The sequence below is a fragment of the Bombus bifarius genome, unplaced genomic scaffold, assembly GCF_011952205.1.
Source record: "Bombus bifarius isolate JDL3187 unplaced genomic scaffold, Bbif_JDL3187 scf7180000007990, whole genome shotgun sequence".
Classification (NCBI taxonomy): domain Eukaryota; kingdom Metazoa; phylum Arthropoda; class Insecta; order Hymenoptera; family Apidae; genus Bombus; species Bombus bifarius.
The window spans coordinates 1,177,555-1,199,995 of NW_022884371.1; the positions used below are offsets into that span (position 1 = coordinate 1,177,555).

At 37.7% G+C, this 22,441-nt stretch overlaps 1 protein-coding gene across 3 annotated transcripts in view; it reads left to right on the forward strand.

The window, feature by feature from the left end:
* The first annotated feature begins 510 nt into the window (after positions 1-510).
* Positions 511-22,441, forward strand: part of LOC117205378 (homeobox protein SIX1-like) — a 58,714-nt gene continuing 36,783 nt past the window's right edge. For 2 of the 3 annotated variants that reach the window (XM_033443719.1, XM_033443721.1), the window contains exons 1-3: positions 511-2,612; positions 6,605-6,887; positions 9,280-9,514. In XM_033443719.1, coding sequence (XP_033299610.1) covers positions 2,325-2,612; positions 6,605-6,887; positions 9,280-9,514 — 806 coding nt within the window. In that variant the 5' untranslated portion in view covers positions 511-2,324. The remainder of the gene's footprint in view (positions 2,613-6,604; positions 6,888-9,279; positions 9,515-22,441) is intronic. The other variant, XM_033443720.1, reaches the window with a different exon arrangement.

Consider the following 22,441-nt stretch of genomic DNA (forward strand, 5'->3'; position numbering starts at 1 on the left):
TTCATGAATCGATCTCATGGTCCGAAGTGGTCAGAAGGAAGAGGTTTTAACGTGATCGATTTCGAAATTGCAGCTATCGCGACGACGTCTTGCGTGAACTTCACCAAATACGGGTTACGATTTCCACCGAAACAAATTCCACGCGTTCTGTGTATCGTCGCGCGCGAGATATTCATAGAAGACAATTAAATACCTAGTCAATCGTAGAACTTAACGAGCATCGCGAAAGAAATATGTTCGTTTTGGGATGGATTCGTCCGATTTACTTGCGTGTCTCTTCGGCTGCATTCACATTGAATAAAGAAAGGTATAGCAGTCGGGGGTGTAATGAGGCTTATTTATTACCATAGGAGGTTCGACCAATAAGGAGACGGGATGGTGGTCGTAGCCATGCCCAGCAGCCAATGAGAAGAGAGATCGAGTAGCTGTCAGATGGGCCACGCCTCGGCCAATCGGCGCTTAGCTGCGCATGACAGAGTGTCTCAGTCTCGGAACACGCCGGAGCGGCAGTCCCTTCTGGTGCGTGCGTAGGAGAACGTCTCTCTTTCGCCCGGTCACGAGAGAGAGGGAGTGTGTAAATCTGACGTTTCGTTATCATTCTTCGAACAATCTCCGTCGCCGCAAATCCTTGGTACCCTTTGCGGTGTCGCGCGTGTTTTTGGTACTGATTATACGATTGACGCGTCGCGTGTTGTCGAGTAAGGAGTGTTAGGTGTTAGGAGTGTAACATAAACAACACACAGTGCGTTTCACGAATCGTTCCAATCAAGTGCTACATCATCCATTGTGTCGCGTGTTTCTCGATAGTAGAATCAAGAGCTAGAATCGATGCGCAAAAGGGTTTTTTCCTACTCGAAGTTTTAAATAAAAAAGAAAAGAAGAATCGAAAACGAGACACATAGAGGAGGACAGAGAAAACGGACTATTTAACACGGTCCTAATAATAGCCAGTGCGCGTTCGTACGCGAGTATACTAAGCGCCTATAAATACACAGCTACCACGGGCCGCGGAAACACGAGCCCGTGGATTTCACGGTGCAACCTGCCACACGAGGAGATAGAAAAGACGCGAGTCCGAAGGGAAAAGAGGGAGAATAATCTTGAAGGAGGGCGCACCTGGCGCTCTAAAGAGAAACTTGCCATAATCGGATCTAGTCGGGGCCAGTAACGCAAGATAATCGTGCGTGGTACATGTAAGACGGAGGGAAACTATAGAGATAGAGACGACTATAAAGAAATACACGTTGGAATACGTTGTATATGTAACATATACGCGAAAGATAGAAAAAGAGAGAGATAAGTGAAGCAATCGGTCCACCTTAGGCTCTCCGCTGTTTCCAGTACACCCAGCCTCTCAAAGCAGATTAGAGAATAACTAGAGTGAGATTTTATTATTCCACCTTGGTATATCCAACGAGTATATCCTTTCTTTTACTCTTGTAACACGAGAAACATCCCATGTTGGAATTCGTCGGCAGCTTCTCGTGCTTGCAGTAACTCTCTACCAAGCGGTAGCCTAAAAATATCTCCTTCCTGCATATTCTGACGCGTTTATACAGTCACAAGTGCGGCGCGTTCTTCTTTTGTATTATCATATGTACTCTCCACTCGATCAAAACTGAAAAGTATACTCGACCACTTTAAGTAGACGGACCGGTCATATATCGATAGAGGTATATCGAAAGAGACTTTTTATAACAATTGTTTTCGACTAATCGATACAATCAAAACAACGTGTTCGTTCGTTGAACCTAATATAATTATCCTATAGTCTGCTTTCTCTTCGTTAAAAAACGCTTTGAATACATACACGCGTTGGCTGCATGTCGGATCTAGATTAGAATTGTTAAATCAAAAAAAAACAATTTCTATAGCGTTACGTATAACAGAAACTAAAATACACGATTAAAAGATCGTGTTGATTGAAGTTTAATCGCAACACGGCGAAGATAAACTGGAAGAAAATGTCTCGAAGAAAATTGGATCTGAGGAAGGAGCATCGTGGATGACCATCGAAAGGTATGAAGATCGTGAACGAATTAATCACCGCCGGTGGCTGGTACGTAGCTGAATATCTGCCGTCGGAACGATTCTCGAAAGAATCAAATCTGGTCCGTCGGCTGAGCGATCGATGCGTTCCGCAATCATTATTGGTGATTAATCAATCGACTAATTGTTCGATTAATATCACTTGGTAGAAGGAATAGAAGAAAAAATCGAATAAAATAGTGAGTGAAACGAAGTGTACCGAAGAAAAGTGGTCCACGGTGGAGGGTGGAGGGAACGGAGTGCAAGGGGTCGCCGTGGGCCCCGGAGATGATGCGATGATGGCCTACGGAGGAACCACCGGAAACGGAGGTGCGATGGGACCTTCTTCTGGTGGTGCTGATGTTTTGGGCTCGACCGGTGATTACAGCCCTCAGGGGACACCGACGCCGCTTACGGGACACGCTGCTGGACCCGTCGAGGCGACCACTTATGGTCCTACCACAGGACCAACCAGTTACAGCCCCCAAGATAGTCCTGCGAGTTCCGCCGGCGGCGGTAGCGGAAGCAATGGCCAACTTCCCAGCTTTGGATTTACTCAGGAACAAGTCGCCTGTGTTTGTGAGGTAAGTTTTCAGTTAAAAAATGTTTGATATAGTGTTTGAGTGTAGATTTGGAATTTGAGATTTGAATTTGCTTCGAATCGATGTGCGATCGATCGATGAAATAGATTCCGCGCGCGGTGTTGGACAACGAGTGTCCGACGGAAGGGTGCAAGGTGCAGTTTCCTTAATTACGTTCCATACTACATAAATTTTGTTTAAAATTGATGGCCCACAAAATATTTAAACGGAGAAAATATGTGTACTGACAGATAATAGTGAAATGTAATTTGTGATTTTGTTTCCTTTTTGTAATTAAATATTAAACGAATTGAGGCGTTTCTAACTCTTTTAGACGATTGAACAGAAATCAAGGTACTTTAAATAATATGAATACTTTTGGAAGATTTATTTGTATATGCTATTCTTTAGATAACTTATGAAATTTTTGATTTTTTTCTTTTTGCTATTTTGTAAACTAAAATGTAAATTAGCAAGATGAAACTTGAATATTTTGAAAGTTATTTAGACCTCCGCGGAGAAGATTAATCGTGCTGTTTTTCTTAGGTTTATGTGGCTCAAAATGGGTGGTGTATTTCAGTAGTTATGTTAAACATTTGGTTTTAGTATTAAATATAATTTATAAATAAAGTATTTCCAAAAAAAGATGTCTGAAGAATCATAAATGCGAGGAAGTGAGGAAACCAGCAGAGAGTTAAAATTTCGTAGAATCCCTGGATATCTCATTTCGTTGTTTTAGAGTTAATCGTCCGTATAATTTATTTTATTTGTTCGTATGTATATAGCATTTAAAAATATGAATGTTATCTGTATATCCGAGAACAATAGAGAAGTAAAATTCGCAACGTTGATAAAATTACCCATAAAATAGCTGTTAACTCTTGGCTAGTGTAAAAACGCTTGTTCGTAAGATGCTTAACTGGATTCGTTGGTTTAATTTACGTACGTTGCGAATATGCGATGATGAAATTGTCCCTGAAATTTTCTATTTTCCCGGGCCATGTTCCACGAGCACAACATTGTACAGCACCGCGCGCCAAGATTCACTTGCATGTCACACACCTAATGGAGTTCATACGATTTTACTGCAACCATAAATTGTTTTGTGTGCGACGTTTACGCTCCTCTCGCATTGAACTGATCGAGCAGCCCACATGTGCGCGGCGGAATTTTACTTACGTGTTCCGAATATTTTATTCGGGGCACTGGTTCGAGATCGCCATTTTGTCTAAATTGGAACAAACGAAAATTAAAGATGGAGGAAGATATATATCGAAAAAAGTTTATTTAACATTCGCACGACTATGAATGTTTGTACTTCTTTACAGAAATTAATTGAAAATTGATTGACCAGAAATAATCTTTCCTAATTTCAATTTTTAAGATAATATTTATGATATTTTTTTAAACATTTCGTTGATTTTGAATATTTATACAAATTTATCTTTTTATGAAGATGGTTAAAAAGGTAGAACCTAAAAAGAATATTGATTTACTTAGTATCTAATATATACACTTGTCAATGTATAACATTCGATTAATTATACACAAGTGCTAAGAAAAAATTTTGAAAAACACGGAATTTATCGGAATACTTATCCAATAATAAAAAAAATTCTTATTCAACAATACATACATTAAAATCAGTACTGACATCAGAAGTTATAGGTACCTATAAAGAAAATGAAAGAGCGAAGGTTCATAAATATTGTTTTTTAATAAAAATTAAAATATCCAGACATACAAATTATAATAATTATATGTTTGCTGAAAAGCAATATTCGGAAGTACTATAAAAATAGAGCATGTGAAGAAATATTCAAAATTACTATAAAACATACAAAATCTTCAATGGCAATCGTAATTATTTGGCAGTGGGCGTGCGAGCGTTAATTGTGTTAATTGTATTAAAGTATTTACTTGTATTACAAAATTATGTAAATTACATGAACCACTAGTAAATGAGGGCGCACATTATAGTATGTAGAAGGAATGTGCGAGGAACGTTGATAATGTATTTACACTTTTCCCATCAGTGCGTTACGTATACGGCTAGACGTTTAACTCCTTGCCCACGTCACATGGATATTCCGTTTAATTTATGACTACGTTTTGCGTTTTCGATAAACGACCCCGCTGTTCGCTCGGAATGGAATCGTTTAACGGGTAATTACGCCCGCGTCATAATAGAGAGGCTTAGAGAGTCTAGTGCATTTACGATCGTGCCTCACAATAATTCAAACTTATCGTTTCGGTTAAAAGCATTCCGTATCTTAAACATTTACCACGATCAAACGATTTATCTTTATTTAAAATTTGAGATTTTTAATTTGAAATTTTTAATGTTAAAATTTGGAAATTACTAATACTCGACTATGGATGTTTATACAATACATTTATCCAATTGATATTTACGAATGTTTATTCAAATTTAATATCTAAACGTTTATGAAATATAAATGTACTTTTTAATATCTAAATATCACAACCAGTACTATACTTCAGATAATTTTTATATTTCTGTACATGTATATCTTACATATTTTGTATATTCAAATTCTTCCCTCTACCCCAAAAAATATAAACATCAGCAGTCCAGTAATAATACACGACATCTGGTGAGATGTTGCTTCACCGGTCACCATGGTTACGTGTGTAATTTGCGATAACTCCGTGAGACGTGGGCGCTAGTTGTCTTGTATCATTCGAAATAACCGGCGTGAATCGACTTGTTCGAGAAAGAACGATCTATCGATATTTAGCGGTTCGCCGGGTGGTGCCGGTCGTTTCTTTGCGCTACCGTGTGTGTATATCGCGTGCTTCAAGTTCTCGCGCGCGCGAAGACAAATCGATCCTCGAGTCTCCTGGTGGAAATACGCGATGAAACGAGACAGAACGAAATCGTTTAACCGTTTAGTTCACCCCGGCATGTCGGTTTGATTTGTCGTCGGCCAATCGAAAATCGTTCTTACACCGTCGTTAAAGTCTGATCGCAGATCTCTCTGTCGGCCATTTCTCTTGGGCTTTCGTCGCGGCTCGTTTCTCATTATATGGCTGGATTTCTCTTACACATTTCGTGATTAATCGTTCGTCAGAAGCGTTGCGCTTGGAAACTAGGTGGCACCCGGCGACGCGAATGAAGAAGTAACCATGGCAGGTGCACGAGACTCGTACCACCGTCGCATTTAATGGACGCTCGTTTTTGGTAATTTGCCTGTAATGAGCAATCGAGTATCGATTCCGTCACAGCGTGTTATCTTTTTCCCCTCCTTTTTAATTTAATGCTCATGTGTAATGAGAATTTTACGGTGTTCTCTTCTTTTTTTATTTTGTTCTTTACACGTTACGAGTCTTGGCATCGGAGGATAGCTCGTGAAAAGGGCATATCAATAGCGATGTGCTTTCAAACATTTCGATCGCTTTGAATATTTATACGTTGCGAAAAATTCGAATCACTTTAAACGCGACTCGATACTTGAAATTTTTGAAAGATTTAGTACATTCTGATCGAGTTGTTAAAATTTTGGTAAGTCTTGAAAATTTTAGTAGATTTCTTGTATATCCGATATAAAGAGTCTAAGATATAGGAAATATTCTTTCTATAATGATCATGAAATCTATCAGGACTTTCAGGGTTTATCGAAGCATTAACAACTCAAGAATTTTAAGAATTTTAAGCATCGAATTACGTTCAAATTATTTCGAATTTCCTTGAATCGATTTGAAATTGAAACTCGAACGCCACCGTTACGTATCAATGAATTTATCAAAGTGTGATCTTCCTCGATAAATGAACAGCATGCCATCCCCAGATCTTTATCTACGGTTGTATTTATGGAAAAGAGAAAAAGATGAAACTACCCTTTTCGCGAAAAGAAATAGATACGAGACGAAATAATAACGATTGAGAAACATACAAGATACACTAGAATAAGAGGAGATCGGGATGAGTTCTGCCGACTAACAGTGTGCCCCCCCTGTCTATCGTCTTCAAGGCGATGGTGTCGTCTGTCCAGGTTCTCCAACAAGCAGGCTCCGTGGAGAGGCTCGGCAGGTTTCTATGGTCCCTGCCGGCGTGCACTAGGTTGCATCGCCATGAGAGCGTGCTGAAAGCCAAGGCAATTGTCGCTTTCCATCGGGGCCACTTCAAGGAGTTGTACAGGATCCTTGAGAGTCATACGTTCAGTCCGCACAATCATCAAAAACTGCAAGCTCTCTGGCTCAAGGCTCATTACATAGAGGCCGAGAGACTGAGAGGAAGGCCTCTTGGTGCAGTCGGTTAGTATAAGATTTTCTTCAAATTAATTTAAATATGCGTCGTCTAATCTGAAATATGATATGAATAATATGAAAGATACACGGGTACTATGCGCTATCTTTCAAAGTAGAAGGTTACTCGTTTGTCTAAAATTAATTGATGACTCAAGGCACTGAAGCATAATATGTTGTTTATTTATTCTGTAACTATAGCTCCTGGTTTCCAGTTCAATTGCATTGTAGTTACCTAAATTAAAGCGCGAGGTTATCCTCTCGTTCAAAGTGAATTGATCTTTAAGATTATATAAACACTAACTTATATGCTGTTTATTTGCTTATTAGCTTTCGGGTTTTTAGTTTAACTCACTGAGGGCCAACGTTGAATTAACGCAACATTTCATTTGCAGTATTTTTTTTCAATCATCTTACATTATCAAATCCATCTTTTAACATTGTGACTATATAAAGGAATTCCAAGAATTCGCGTAATACCCTTTTTGTCACTATTTCGTTCAGTTAGATTCTACAATTGTATAATATTTGAAGATATTGGAATATTTTTAACATTATGATAATAAACCATTGCTCGGTCCTTAATGGATCAATCGCATTGTAGTCATCTGTAATCTATATCTACTAATATGTTTCTTGTATTGATTGTCCATTCTATTAATAAACATATCCTTGAGTATTAATAGCATTTCATAACTTTAGAAAATATATTTCTAGGTACTTTGCAATTGAATACAAAATTCTATGCTGTTATTTTATCTAACAAAATATAGTAACATTAATTCAATGTAATATAGGAACCTTGAGTATTCAACTGATATTTAGATAAAATATATCTAACATTGAGTTCATTTTGTCACAGTTACCTAAGAGCTAAAACATATGACATTTCTTAAACTGTTTTGGCGGCCATATTGGTCACGTGACAGCTCAGCAGTCTAACGTATAGAATACGAAATCTAACTTCTTCAGTACCTTTTTTACACAGTTTCGACACGTAAAACATAACTTATTTTTATCTTCTATAGTTGAATGTATGTTTTAGTATATCATTGCGAAGGAATGTTTTCGAATGTTTCTCGTTCGTTGTTGCTCTCGATGTTTCGTGATCTCACTTAAGCATCGATGATACGAGTGAGTTTAAAAATACGAATCAACCGCGTAACAACGCAGGATTTAATTTATTGGCGATTATAATAGCGCCGGAAAGGAAACATCTCGCGAAGGAACAAGCCTCGCGCCGCAATTTCGCGCCCGAGGCCTGCAAGCTTTATTTCTGTCGCGCATTGTAAACAGGGATGAAGGCGAGTTTAACGAGCTGACATTCTAATTAGATCTTTCTATTTACTTTTGTGAACCAATATGTGTCATCTGATCCTTTTTCCCCTCTCCTCTTTTCTCTCTGTATGTCTGCTAAAACCAGAGAGCAAAAAGAGAAATTTTACTCCACCTCCGTGTGACACGAAGCTGTAAAGATTTCCGGCTGCTTTGTTAGAATATTTCGCCATATTTCTACGGCATCATTGCTAGCCATGTTTTTTTTAGCGTACTTAGGTTAGGTCCTTATGGCTGGACCGAAAATTTTTTAAAGCCGGTCACCAATTGTAGTTTCCTTCTTCCTTTTTATATAAATTTGCTTTAATTATTAAATGATTTAATTTGTTTACAGTGATGTGAATAATATCCGCTCTGATGCATTTGTTCGATTTTTAAAATTTTAGCTAGTATTGAATATTTGCGGGATTGGTAAGGATAATTGGCTTTATACCCAATGCAAAAATAAACAATTGTGTAAACAATTAATAAAAAAAATTTTTAAGTACCGCTATTGGAATATAAAACGAAAAGTCTATCTAACTGAAAACTTTTGCACACGACTGTAAATTCATTATATCGTTAACGAAACGCCAGAAAGGTATTTTTAAAAAATCTTGGAAATATAAGCTTTTGTTTATGTGTTTCGTTCTCGTGGTCCCTGTATCGATGGCAATTGATAGCCGAAAGAGAATGCAAAACAATGCACGATATTTGTAGATCAAACGACGGAAATAAAATCGAACCACGCCATGCGTGCATCACAGTTGCGTCGTTTTAAAAATATCCTCTCGTAATTCAGAGGTTTACCGTTATTCGTATATATCGTGTAACCCTCGTGGGGGATTTGTTTCGTTGTAATTAATGATAGCTGCGTGTAATCTTGCTTATGAACAAGAAAAATCCATAAAAGTCCTAAAAGTAGTGATATTTAAAAAAAGATTACAATAGTTGCTTATTACTAGAATTTAGATATAACGAAGATTGTAGAGGTTATCCCTAGTAGTAGTGAAGTTAATATAAATGCAATGTAAATTTATTTGAAATATTTTATTTACGAAATTGACCAAAAGTATTTGAATTACAGGAAAATATCGCGTTCGTCGCAAATTCCCACTGCCACGTACAATTTGGGATGGCGAGGAGACGTCTTACTGCTTCAAGGAGAAATCCAGGAGCGTCCTGAGGGATTGGTACGCCACCAATCCCTATCCCTCACCTCGCGAGAAACGAGAATTGGCAGAGAGTACGGGCCTCACCACTACGCAAGTCAGCAACTGGTTCAAGAACCGAAGACAAAGGGATCGTGCAGCTGAACACAGGTATTTATCTCTTTCCTTAAGATTTCTAACATTAATCCTATCTTAATAACACTATGCTTTGTGTTAAAAAGCGCTAGGTGATACTCACATGTATCTCTGAATCAAATATTTTTATCGTCTTCTACTTCGAATAGTCTTTTCCGCATAGTAACCTTTGAGAGGTCAAAACCATTTAGAACGTTGACATTTTATACACCGTCATCGTCTTTGTTCCTGCTAAAACATCCGATACCTTATTCATCTTACCCGGCCGAGTAAACAGATAATGCTAGTAATAAACCGTTGAAATGTATCATCAGTCAGGCGGGAAATTTGAAAGCTCTTACTCATGCAACAGTGTGTTACTTACAGTTATTAAGACGCTTTATAAACAGACAAATTTACGCGTACACATGATGAACGTGTAAATTAGCTCATGAATAAGGGGTTTCCATCTCGGACATTTCGAAGAGGAAGTTACATAACCTCCTTCTAATAACCAAATATCGGGATACGCCAGACACGTCTGCTTGTTTTGAAGCGGAGGAAAGAGAGGAAGGAAACACACGAGGAATGCCGGTGGTGATATAATTGTTGCCATAATAATATCTCGGTCTGGATATATGTACATATTTTCCTATATATCTTTTCTTGGATGGCCTTGTTGGAAGAAGTTAATCGACAGTGGCCGAGCTGATATCCGTGGAATCCGTGGAGGGCGCAAGCGTAGGAGTTTCATGTTGTTTGGAAGGTCGTTGCTCTACATCCGATTTTAGAAACGACCGAGCAAACTCGAAGACGGCCTCATAACTACGTAACGTTAGTAGCGATACTAGCGATGCATTTCTCTCTCGTCTTGTGATCCGCTTTTTGTTTGTCGTATCTTAACTTCTCCCAGTACCTTTATAATTTACACTGTAAGAACACGTTGTCTGGTTATCGATAAAATAAGGGTTCTTACGTGTACGCTTTTCTTTTTCCGTTGTTACTTCTAGATTGTCCTCGAATTTAATTATATGGACGTTAACTTTTCCGTTCTGTTCACGCTGGAGCTCTGTAATTTTCGATCCGAAACGAACACCTCGTTCAAGGTGTAACATGATCTGTCGAACCGCTTAATCGTAAGATCCTCATTACCGCCATTTTGCTTCTTAACCGGAAAGAGTTAAAATTCTCCACTACTCGGAACAATTTAAGTACCGTTATAATACGCTCCCTTGAAACCGCGTGGCAATATATGTTCAATTTTTATGTCCTCCTCTTGTATCATAATTTTCTATTTCCGTGATATTTTAACTGATAACAAGAACCTTCTCATGTTCTTCATCTTCTTCGCTGAAAAGAAGCTTCAACTTACAATTAGATGCATGCAATCAACCAACTTGATAACCGAGAGAAATAAACACAGAATAGGTGAATATATTAAAGTAAAGAATCTTCAACTTCCGTTCGAACCAAAGTTCTTAACTTGTGGACCACGAAATATTTTCTAGAGGATTGCCGTGGTCATTTTTAGTTGAAGATTTTTAGCACCAATTAAATATTAGATTAGAACTAAATTTTGCAGATTTCATTGAAATTGTTCTTTTATATAAGGGATACGTATAATATAAATTATATAGGGGTATATATGTACCACATGTAATAAGAGAAGAAAGTCACAATTTATTTGGTTATCACAGGAAAGTCGTACGACTTAAAAAAAGGTTAGAAAACTTTGATATAAGAAATTCATGATGGTCAACGAATAGACTGAGACGCAATCGAGTAGACGTGGTCGGATGCAACAAATACACAAAAGAAAGAAAACCAGTCGTTGTTCCCTTGATTTTGGTGAGTCCATCGATGCGAATCATGGCCAGGATAGACAGCGTTCCTCCTCGCCGAGAATTTCGCGAGGGAGGAAGTGGGAAGCACCACCGTGGCGAGGCCCAGTCCAGTACACAGCCGTGTCACGCCACGGGGAACGTATCGAATTTCTTATGGCTTCTGTGTATTCCCATGAACGGAGACAGAAGGTCAGAGCGAAACAGAAAGGTAGACAGAGAGACGTCAGAGGGGAAGAAAGAGAGAGATATAGAGGCGCGGTGGTGGATCCTATAGTCCTATCCGATGGCTTTGGGGGTATCGTGGATACGCATGGCATCATTCGCGGCATATTAATTACAGGAAATCCTACAAAGCATCCATATCACCCTCCCATGCTTTCCCTATACGTAATTCGTTGTACACCCCATCGATGGAATATCGAGTTGGCACTGAACGATTTTGAGATCATCGTTGCACTTTCACTTCTTTTTATTAGGAAAAATATACATTATATCTTTCATGAGAATATTCTTCCTTTTCGTTGGTGGAAGATCGGTGGATTGTATTTCGATGTCGTTGTTTTCTTTTTTTCTTTTTTTTTAAGATCATTGCCCGTTCTTTTACTTTTTCTCGTTGCGTATTTGTATAAACGAGGCGATTAAATACACTAACGATGAGCTCGAGGCATTGAGTATCTTTGACAGAGGTTGGGTCATTTGAATTTAGACGAAACAATTCCATGACGGAATACGATTTTTGTCTTTTGACTCATAGTCCGTCATCTTGGTTCGTTGTGCAGGGTAGCCAACTTTATCTTGCAAAGAGACTAGGAGGCAGCGCGAAACGTAAACAAGCGGCACGGATTGCACCGCTTAGACAAGCAATTCTTATCGCCACGCACCGTTAACCGCCTCTTTTTTTTTCTTTTTTCCTCTCCTTCCCTTTTTACTCTTCGTCGCGCAGTTTCAGTGGGAGCACACGTGAGTCATTAATTCCCCGAAATGTTCTAGCTCCGCTCTTGTATTTTCGTTTCGGTCGAATTTATCGTCGAGTCTCAATCACCAAGGTTGCATCCCAATTACCCAGTAGTGTAACGTGAAACTAAAGACGAGCTGAATGAATACTTATATATCGTAAGAGTTTTTCAAATGAAAAGTCTATCCACTATTAAGTGAATTTTGCTGAAACAGACAAATAATCTCGAGTGTGATTGTCTGGTTATTCGTAGATGAAAATTTAAGCCCTTTAGGTGTCGTATCTCGATAGCGATCCATCGAGATAGGTTATAATGCGATACATCAAAATTTTACCTCCAAATAAGATTTGTCGCGAACGTGAATTATCGTAGGAAGAGAAAGGATAATTCAATTGAGCACGGTCTTCTTCGTCTACGTTGTCTAAACCAGAGAGAGTACTTTATTAATTGAGCCATCCAAGTAATCAGATGAATCTTTTCTTCCCGGCTCTGTATCTAAAGACACAGCCGCCTGTTAACTCTTAGAACTTAAAACTTAGAACACATCGACTCAGATTTTATTAACAGACTGGCGACCGATAAGGAAGATCTCCCCATTTCGTTTAGCAACACGTTGCATATTTTGAATGAAAGAATATAATATCGATAATAACTAGACCGTAGATTTTTACTTAAATGTTTCTTGTTTTCCTAATACAAATATTAATTTACATAAGCGGTCTAATAATAACAATACACAGTCGAAAATAAGATATGATACTAATAGGTATAGTGATTTTACGAAATTTAAAAAGGATACAAAACGTATTGGAAGATGAGGCCTCGACTAACATGCAAAGAACAAAATTGACACGAAGATACGATCTCCGTTCTAACGAAGCTGACCAAGAGTCATCGTTATTTTTTTCTTTCTCTTCCTTTACTTTTGATTTCTTTTTTTTTTTTTTTAATTTTTGCTTCGACATTTACTGTCGATCAGCAAAAAAACGTCATGCTAAACGTTGTCTGTGACCGGTGTCCGGTAACCGAACGTGCGCACGGAACACAAAGGGACGATAAGAGAAAAAGATGCTGATCGCGAGATTTCGGACGGCGCCGTCTGCTCGTTATCTGCACCTCTTTTGTTCCACGCAATTCCATCCGCGCTCTCGAATATCTTCCTCTTTGGCGACACGCGTGGCGGCTGCCAAGAGTTACCAGAATATTCTCTAGCCGTGTGTTGACTCTATCGGAGATTGAAATATTACCAGATTCTTTTACGATAGTAACAATTTTAGCCAGAGGAAATAATTGAGGGCGAAAGTTTCTGGATATATAATATTGTAATTCGGGTTATACTACGAAAGTATCTTTTATGTCTCGATTATTCCGCTATAGTACGTCGTATATTTTTGATAGAAAAATTGTTTCGAAATTAGCTACGTGTAGAAATTAACTTTGGCTTTATCGAAGTATCTCTAAAAGTATACATGGTTCTAATTCAATAATATGTACAAATTCAATGATATTGAATTTTTATAAGTATTCTGTACTGTTTCAAGGAATAATTCTCTTTTTCTCAATTATTCTGTTATCACGTTGCACGTACAATCTTCGTGTTAGTGAGCACTTCGGTTTATTCAATATGAACTGACTTGCATCAACAAACTGAAATACCATGAGATTCATAAGTGAACGGAGATTTAAATTGCTAATACCCCCGTGAATTAACGCCCGGAAAATAACCGGAATTTATGGAAAAATTTACAGACAGAATGAAGTTGTCGAAGGTTATTGCCTTGCGAACTGCAAGTTTCGAGTCACGCGAGCCTTTTGAATAAATCGTCTGTTCTTCGTTTGTGCATTATGTGTATGGATCACGTGTAAACGAGCTGGTTAAATCGTTCGATAAGAGCTCCCAGGGGAGAGGAGGGTATACACCGTATGCATTCCGGAGTTTGACGTTTTTTGCCCGACGCCGACGCCCACGAGACGCCCCAGTCTCGTGGGGCCCGTGATACCGCTAACGTTTCCGCCCCTGCGCGCGTCATCCAACTTTAATTTACATCAGCTCGTCGAGGCCCCGGATCGTTTGTCGAAGAACTCGGACAAAATTTGTCTCGCTCGAATTTTCCATAATTATTCGCTTTTCGCGGTCTTGTTTTTTTTATTATTTATTTGTTCTTTTGTAGCCAGATTTCTGTATGGAAAAATACATTTTTATAGAGAAATTATTCGTTTCTCGTATTCTTTTCTCTTGTTTGTTAACTTTTTTCTGGTGAATAATATTTACGGCGATATACATTCGTATAGAAATTATTCTTATTTATTAATTTTGACGTATGTACTACTTATGAATTCTTTGTGAAATTATGGAAAAGTTGGAAAATTTTTGCCACGGAATATGGAACATGAAAATTCGATTTGAAAGAGTAGAAGCTGATGGAATTCTGCTTTGCTCGGTTTCTCGATAATTATTTATCTGTCACCATCTTAATTTCTTACTTATTTATTCTTCTCCAGTGAGATATTTTTATGGAGAGATACGCTTATACGAACAAATTTGGAAACTATTCGCTTTTTAAATTCTTTTCTATTATTCATAAACTTTTTTCTAACGGAACCTTTTTATACAAAGGTACAAGTATATAGAGAAATTGGAAATTAGTCTTATTTACTAATTGTTTCATGGAAAAATTGTAGAAAAGTTGGCGCAAAGTCTGATATCAAAGTATAAAAAATGAAGATTAGAATTGAAATGGTAGAACGTAGGAATGAAAAATAACAGCATTCGTAACAACGCTAGAAGTGAAGTTTTGTTCTACGCAAAGAATTTCAATCAGTTTCTGATACTTGTTTAAAGCATAGAAAATGTCGAATTCCGGTAGTCGCTACTCTGCGCCCGCAGAAATCACAGCGCCAGTCGTATTTTAACGATTATCGTTTCAATATACCTCACATTCTGTACTCTAAATTTTCATCGTTTATTTCGATCCTTTCGTGTAGAATACATCGCCCAATAATATTATTATGGCGGATCGGTATCAACAGGACGCCGACAGGTCGAGGCATCAACGCGGCGCAACACCTCCCGGGCGATCCGCTGGTACCAACCGCCAACACTAGAGGGCTACGACGACAACGAGTCTGTCTAACTCGCTAGCGGTCGAATATACGAGCGATTGATACAAATACCGCACCTAGCGAGACTACCTCTACGTGTAAGGCAGGGACTACCGGGGATAGTCTTACTGACGAGTCCTCCGGTAGTCCCGGGACGAAACGCAAAACTCTCTTTCCATCCGCCACATTATAATTACTTCACATAGTAATTTATGGGAGACGAACTTATTATATTATTAATTATTGACAAAATAAAATAACAAATATGTATGGATTGGCAACTAAGTGATTGAGGATTTTGTCATTAGATGGTATTGACAAAATCCGCAATCACTTAGCTGCCAACCCAATACATATTTGTTATTTTATTTTGTCAATAATTTCATAATTATTTTGTCATTAAATGGTATTGACAAAATCCGCAATCATTTAGTTGCCAATCCAATATTAATTGTTATAGACGAAGAACAATAGTCATAATCGCCTTCTTTTAACGATGATTATAATAATAACCAATTTTATTTTTAAATATACACTTTGTCTAGAACGATTCTAAAGGCGAGAAACTCTAAGATAAAATTCTAGATTCCAATATTCGCTTTTGCCTCACTCGGTGTATCATAATCATTAACTTTTTGCATCCCGGGCGTGTCGTCATCGAGCCGTCGATCGTTGTTCCTGGAATTTCGAAGTTCTGACAAACTATGCTCCGCTGTCTTCGGGAATATTCGGCGGCTGCAGGGGTTACAATTAGCGACAGTCTACCGGATTGTCAAGGCTGTCAACAGTGGTCGATAATAACCGCGCTTCTTCTTGTGGCCACCGTTGGCAGTTTCAAGTTCAAGCTACAAGACACAGTTTCAAGTTCAAGCTACAAGACACAGTTTCAAGTTCGAGGTACAAGACACAGTTTCACTGTGCGCGTGTTGAAAAATCGAAATTTTCCAATGAGATGAAGAGCACGTAGCTGTAGAAAAATCGGCGGACTTATATGTGATCTAATACCAGCGGTCAAAGAATAAATCGGAAGAAATCGAAACCAGCTGGCTGCTTTTTTTTTATTTATTCATATTTACAGTCAATTCTCTTATTGAGAATTTTCAGTAATTTTGAGCTGGCTGCTGAAGCGAGCAAAACTCTCATAGAAAGAAGACTAAAAAAAAAAAAAAAACACCCCACTGACCTCACTAAAGTAATAAAATAGTCAAACTCGAAGATGGTATCCTGCTGGGTGTACCCATCCACATGTTATTTAGCAATTAAGTTACAAAAATGTGTAACTTACAAATGTCCAGCTAGACAAATTGTAAAGTGCAAATTAAATAATAATAATAAAAAAAAAATATGTGATCTCACCGTGAAATCCAGAAGCTTCGGTCATTTAAAGATTCACCGTACTCGTCTCTAATCCGAGATTATGCCGAATCTTCTACGCTCCTAGCTTTTGGAAGTAATCCTTTTTTTCTAATTTGTTGTTTCTTACATTTGAGTCTCTGGTTTCGATATTTTGTAAATCGAAGAGTTCTCGTAGGAAACGCCGTGAGTGGCAAGAAACAAGTTTGTCAGGAGCAAAAAGAAAACTTATGCGTTAATGTAGTGGAAACTGTTGGAAAAGAAAGGCATATCTGTAGAAAACGCTGTGAGCGCGAAGAAACAGATTTTTCGCGAGGAACAGAAAAACGATGTATTGAATGTAGTGGAAATTCGTGAACAGGAAAAGCATATCTGTAGGAAAACCTGTATATATAGTACACCTCTTAGTTGTAAAGAAAACTCCATGTTCCATTCAGATGGCATAGACAAAAGTCAACAAACAATTGACTAATAATTTATTGCTACTTTTATCTGTTTTTCTATAAAGGCGACGTTGTGACATTATATTCTAGTCATTACTATTAATGATATGAAATTATATAATATAATATAATATAATATAATATAAATTATATATATATTATATATATATAAATTATATAATTATATAATATAATATAATTATATAATGATATGAAATGATATAAAATTGAGCTTCAATTTTATGCCACGGTATCCTCATTGGCACGTAGAACATTTTTCAATAAAAAATCGAAATCCTGCAATTTTGCCATTTACAGTGTCTTCTACAAGTACTCTTTGATTTTGATCTCGCGTTAGAATGAGCTTACAGTTACAGAATTTCGTGTAGTCTCTCGTCCGATCTTCTGGTTTTAAACTTTCATCTATTTCGACGTAGCACTGGCGCCTGCGACGCTACGATCCAAACACTCTTTGAATCTTCGATTCAACGTTTCAAACTCTAAATCGATAATAATCAAATTTGAATTATTGCAGTACGTTGGTTATATCTTCCTAATAACACACTTGTTACGATTCATCTTCCTAGTATTCTTGCCTCTGTGAAATTAAAAAGAAAATAGACTCTGAAATTGTGAAACTTAGTTCACCTTGTGGTTCTCTCTCTCTCTCTCTCTCTCTCTGTCTCTCTCGTTACTAAACTTGACGCCATAAATCGTTACGAGCCACTCTTGAAATATCCGTGTGTCTCTTCCTGGACATAAAACTCTGCCGTTGAGAGATCCAGCGCCTGGTGTCTCTTCGTTGCATTGTACCCTGGCACTCTTCGCCACGAGCGGATGAAAATAAACTTCACTCTCTGCCGCACGTGCCACGACAATGTTTTTCTTTGTTTTTTTTTCTTTTTCCTTGCGAACGCTGTTCTGCGCTACGCACGTCACTTAACCTGTTAACTACCTGAAAGGACGAGCAAGATTTATATCTAATAGCTGTAAGATAATTCATCTATACCTCTGTATCACGCCATGTGATGTAATGCTTTATTAATACGAGGCTGGCTTGTATATATAAATTTTATTTGTTTGTTATTATATTGGCTATCAGCGGAGTGTATTTAGGCTAATTATTAAACCACAGAGTCTCCAGTTACGTCGGCTCAATTTTAGTTGCTTTTCTCGTACGTAATTCTGGTTATCGTTACATCTGGCAAGTGATAGTTTAATTACGCGATTATAATTGCAATACAACTTTTTTTTATATTTATTTATTTAAATTTTACAATTTGTCCAGTAGGACATTTGGTAAAATATCATAGCTTAGTGGTATAATAATATAACATGTGGGTGGCTACCCCCAGCGGGGTACCATCTTCGTGTTTGTCAGGTCATATCCTTTGTGAATACAACTGACTTTGTATAAGTACAGAAAGCACAAACTAGAACAAATTTTTTTTTTTTAATTTAAAATTTCACATTCACAATTTGTCCAATTTGGACGTTTGGTAGAATTAACTAGAACGAATGAATTCGCATTTATCAATCCTCTGTCGCTGCTCAGAAATTCAATTGTGATTCGTTAAGAATAACAAATGTAATAAGTAAATGTAATAAATAATTGTGATTTGTTAAATAAGTAATGTATCAGTATAAACGTATAAGTAACATATATTTCAGATAGAAATTCTTAGGAATGCAGTTAAATATATCATTTCTAGAAATATAATCGTTTTTATTTTCATTTACGCGTTGTTCTTGTTGTTCTTATTTTCACGACGTTTCATTGTGTGTTCACCTGTTCGAAAGGAGGTGCGGTATCATACCACGTAACTAGATATATGATATTTTTACTATTCTATAACGTTTCTATGTGATTCGTGAAATTAAACGAAATTACCAGCAAAGCTATTTAAATATTTTTGTGCACATTTCATCCACGTTAACGTAACCTGCCTCAATCTGCACCCTGCTAACACGTAACAAGGGGGCTCAGTTTCAACTGTGTAGCGCGGAGAATGCTTTCGATTTAGAAACCAGTCAGTTAACAGGTTAAAGCGGTGGTGGTTATTATACCCTGGCCCTGACTAATATCATCATCCTGTCGATGGAAGAGAGCTGTTTCTCTTTCAGACGCCTTCTAATCTTCGAAAATGCCGAGCAACATAACTCGTTCGCCTGGTCGAAAGGTTAAGAACAACATTTCGCCGCCGAAAATAAATAAAGCCGGAAGAGGCAGACGTGGTCCCTACGTGCCGTGCAGACGTTTTGCCTCTTCCGTTTGGCTCTTTGGCTCGTTTTCCTTACCGCCAACAAGTATCGATGAATAAATAGAGGAACCAGCGAAACCATTCGCTCTGAGATTCACCGAAGATAAAATGCTTTATGATAGCATTTCGCACCATTACTCGGATAATTATATTTAAATTTCCGGCTTATGTATCCGCGTTCTTGCCCAAATTACTACGAAAAGATGTTTTAGAAAACATCGATCCATGATCCGAAAAACGAGCCAGATAAATCGAAATAAAAGGGAAACGTATCGCACGTTATCTTGGAAATGGAGAAACAATCTCTGGTTTGTTTCTCGTCGAATTTATTCCAAGATCTATGTCGAGTTTCCTATTCTTTACATTCTTCGGACGAACTTTTTAAGCTTGTTGTTCGATCTTGATATGTACACGTTGAGAACTCAATTTATCCAGTTAGCTGTTTTCCGACGAGTATACTCGTCATGAAGAAATGGCAGTATTTTGTGTTGCGACCAGCCCTGTCGATAATAAAATTCAAAAATAAGACGGTCGTTTCGTTACAACTTGATTATACAGGGTGGTTGGTAACTGGTAGTACAAGCGGAAAGGGGGTGATTCTACGCGAAAAAAGAAGTCGAAAATATGGAATAACAATTTTTCGTTCGAGGCTTTGTTTTCGAGAAAATCGACTTTGAAGTTTCGCTCGGTACGCGTGCGGTTATAACGGATCTCACTGTAGTTCGTTGTCTCGATGGAAAAATTTAAATAAAAAGAAAAAAAAATTGATTCTTCTGATACCTTTCTAAATAAGTTAAAGTTAAAAAGTTAATTCTGATATTTTAGTCTAATTGAACTATAGTTTGATATTAGTCGAGACTTTGTTTCGTATACAGGATGGTTGGTAACTGGTGGTACAAGCGGAAAGGGGGTGATTCTACGCGAAAAAAGAAGTCGAAAATATGGAATAAAAATTTTTCGTTCGAGGCTTTGTTTTCGAAAAAATCGACTTTGAATTTTCGTTCGGTACGCGTGCACTTTATCGCGTCTCGTTATAACGGATCTCACTGTAGATCGTTGTCTCGATGGAAAAATTAAAAAAAATTTTTATTCTATATTTTCGACTTCTGTGTTTGACGAGTATACTCGTCATCGATTACTTTTTGCCACGCGTTTCAGCTACACGCTTTTCAAAGAAATCGCAATAGCTAACTGGTTAGTGACACAGTACTTCGTAATATTCATATTAAAATTATTCGTAATATTCGTTTGAACTGTACAAACGAACGATTCAAACCTTCCAGCGAAGCTGAAACTTCGCTTAAAAAACAATACAGCAAGATATTCGATCAACAAAACCGTTGCCCTCTATAACCTTGAGCTGTTTTTTTTTTTTTTTTTTTATTTAAGATGTTTATTAAACCCAAGATACAATTTTAAATACATTTTGGTATTCACAATAAACGGTGAATTTTTGTAGTGATGTTTTCTCTATAACCTTGAGCCGTCAATCAGACGCAAATGACAAATTCCGCCAGGACAAATTGCTGCATCCTTGGACAAGATCCGATCGTCGTGTAATTTTTGTATCTCATCTACTCATTGAAGTATCGAGTAATCACTAACTGGGTATCGGATAAGGCATGTTATTGGTTTGGCAACTAAGTGATTGCGGATTTTGCCATTAGGTGGTATGGACAAAATCCGCAATCACTTAGCTGCCAAAGCAATACATCGATCGGAACAGGAGGTAATCCGAAACGGCATATCTGCTGAATAAGCGAACTGTTACGAAAGACGACCCAACCAAGACTCGTTGCGATGTTTTTTGCCGTAAAAAGCAGTGTGTGGTCTATCGTTGCCACGCAGCAATTTCATAGAATCTCCTCCTTTTTGTCAGTATACTGTGTCGGTTGGATCTGTGTGTCTAAAGATTAGTAAAGACACAACGTTATTCCGTGATGTGAATTCCGTCATTCGTCTACCAAATGGCTGTAAAGTAATAGAAAGTAAGGAAAAATGTGTACATTGATCGAACAAGTCTTTTTTTTTTTTTTAACCGATTTTAAGTTTCACTGAAAAATGTGCTTTTCTTCGAAATTTCTTTTTCTTCTATCTACCCCACTACAGAGGTTCTGTTTACATTGGAATTTCATCGTTTCATCGTCGTTTCTACGTTATTATTCTCTGATTGCACAAATGGAGAAGTTTCTATCTATGTTCATTAATCGTGTTTTATAATTTCATTGTCATTTTACGTTATATTATTTTCCGATTTTACGAATAGTCAAGATTCTCTATCTTCGTTAAGATTCTGTAATTTTATTGTTATTTTTACATTTTTATTTTTATTTGTATTTTATACAGATGAACGATTATAATACGTATTTTGTTTCGAAAGTAGAAACGCAGAGTCAGCTAATCGACTTCTGCGTAACTCTTGGCGTATGCCCCACGGGTTTCTTGGTTCGATGGATCGAAGAAGAGTCGTGGCTGCACGGTTCGCTGGGGTCGCAGCCCCAGTAATGGCTCTGTCGTTGTTCTCCAGTGTCAACAAAACATTGCTAATGTACCCAAGCCAACACAAATTCACCCTAGCCTCACCCTCGTTGCGCCACTGTCAGCGCACCCTCGTCTTCGTACCACGATAAATCGAGGGCTGCCTAGAGAAAGGAACAACCAGGAAAATGGAGGATCGGTTGCCTAGAATTCTCTTCCTGTAACTATCCAGCCATTGGAAACTCGAATCATATTTTTCCTCTTTCCATAAAATTTTCTTAACAATTTTTTTTCCATAAAAGTTTCTTAAAAATCTAATTACAAACATCTAATTGATTTAGGTCTTGGATCGCAGAGAAACGTTAATTGCTTCGAATTCATTTTCTACGTCTATCGATCGCTTGGAAAATTCGATATCCTACACGGTTGTTCCTGAAAATTGTCCTATGCGTTTTATTCGAGGTTCTCTTGAAAATTCGAATGCCTAAAAATTCTTTCCAACTTTCTGCATTCTTAGAGAATTAGT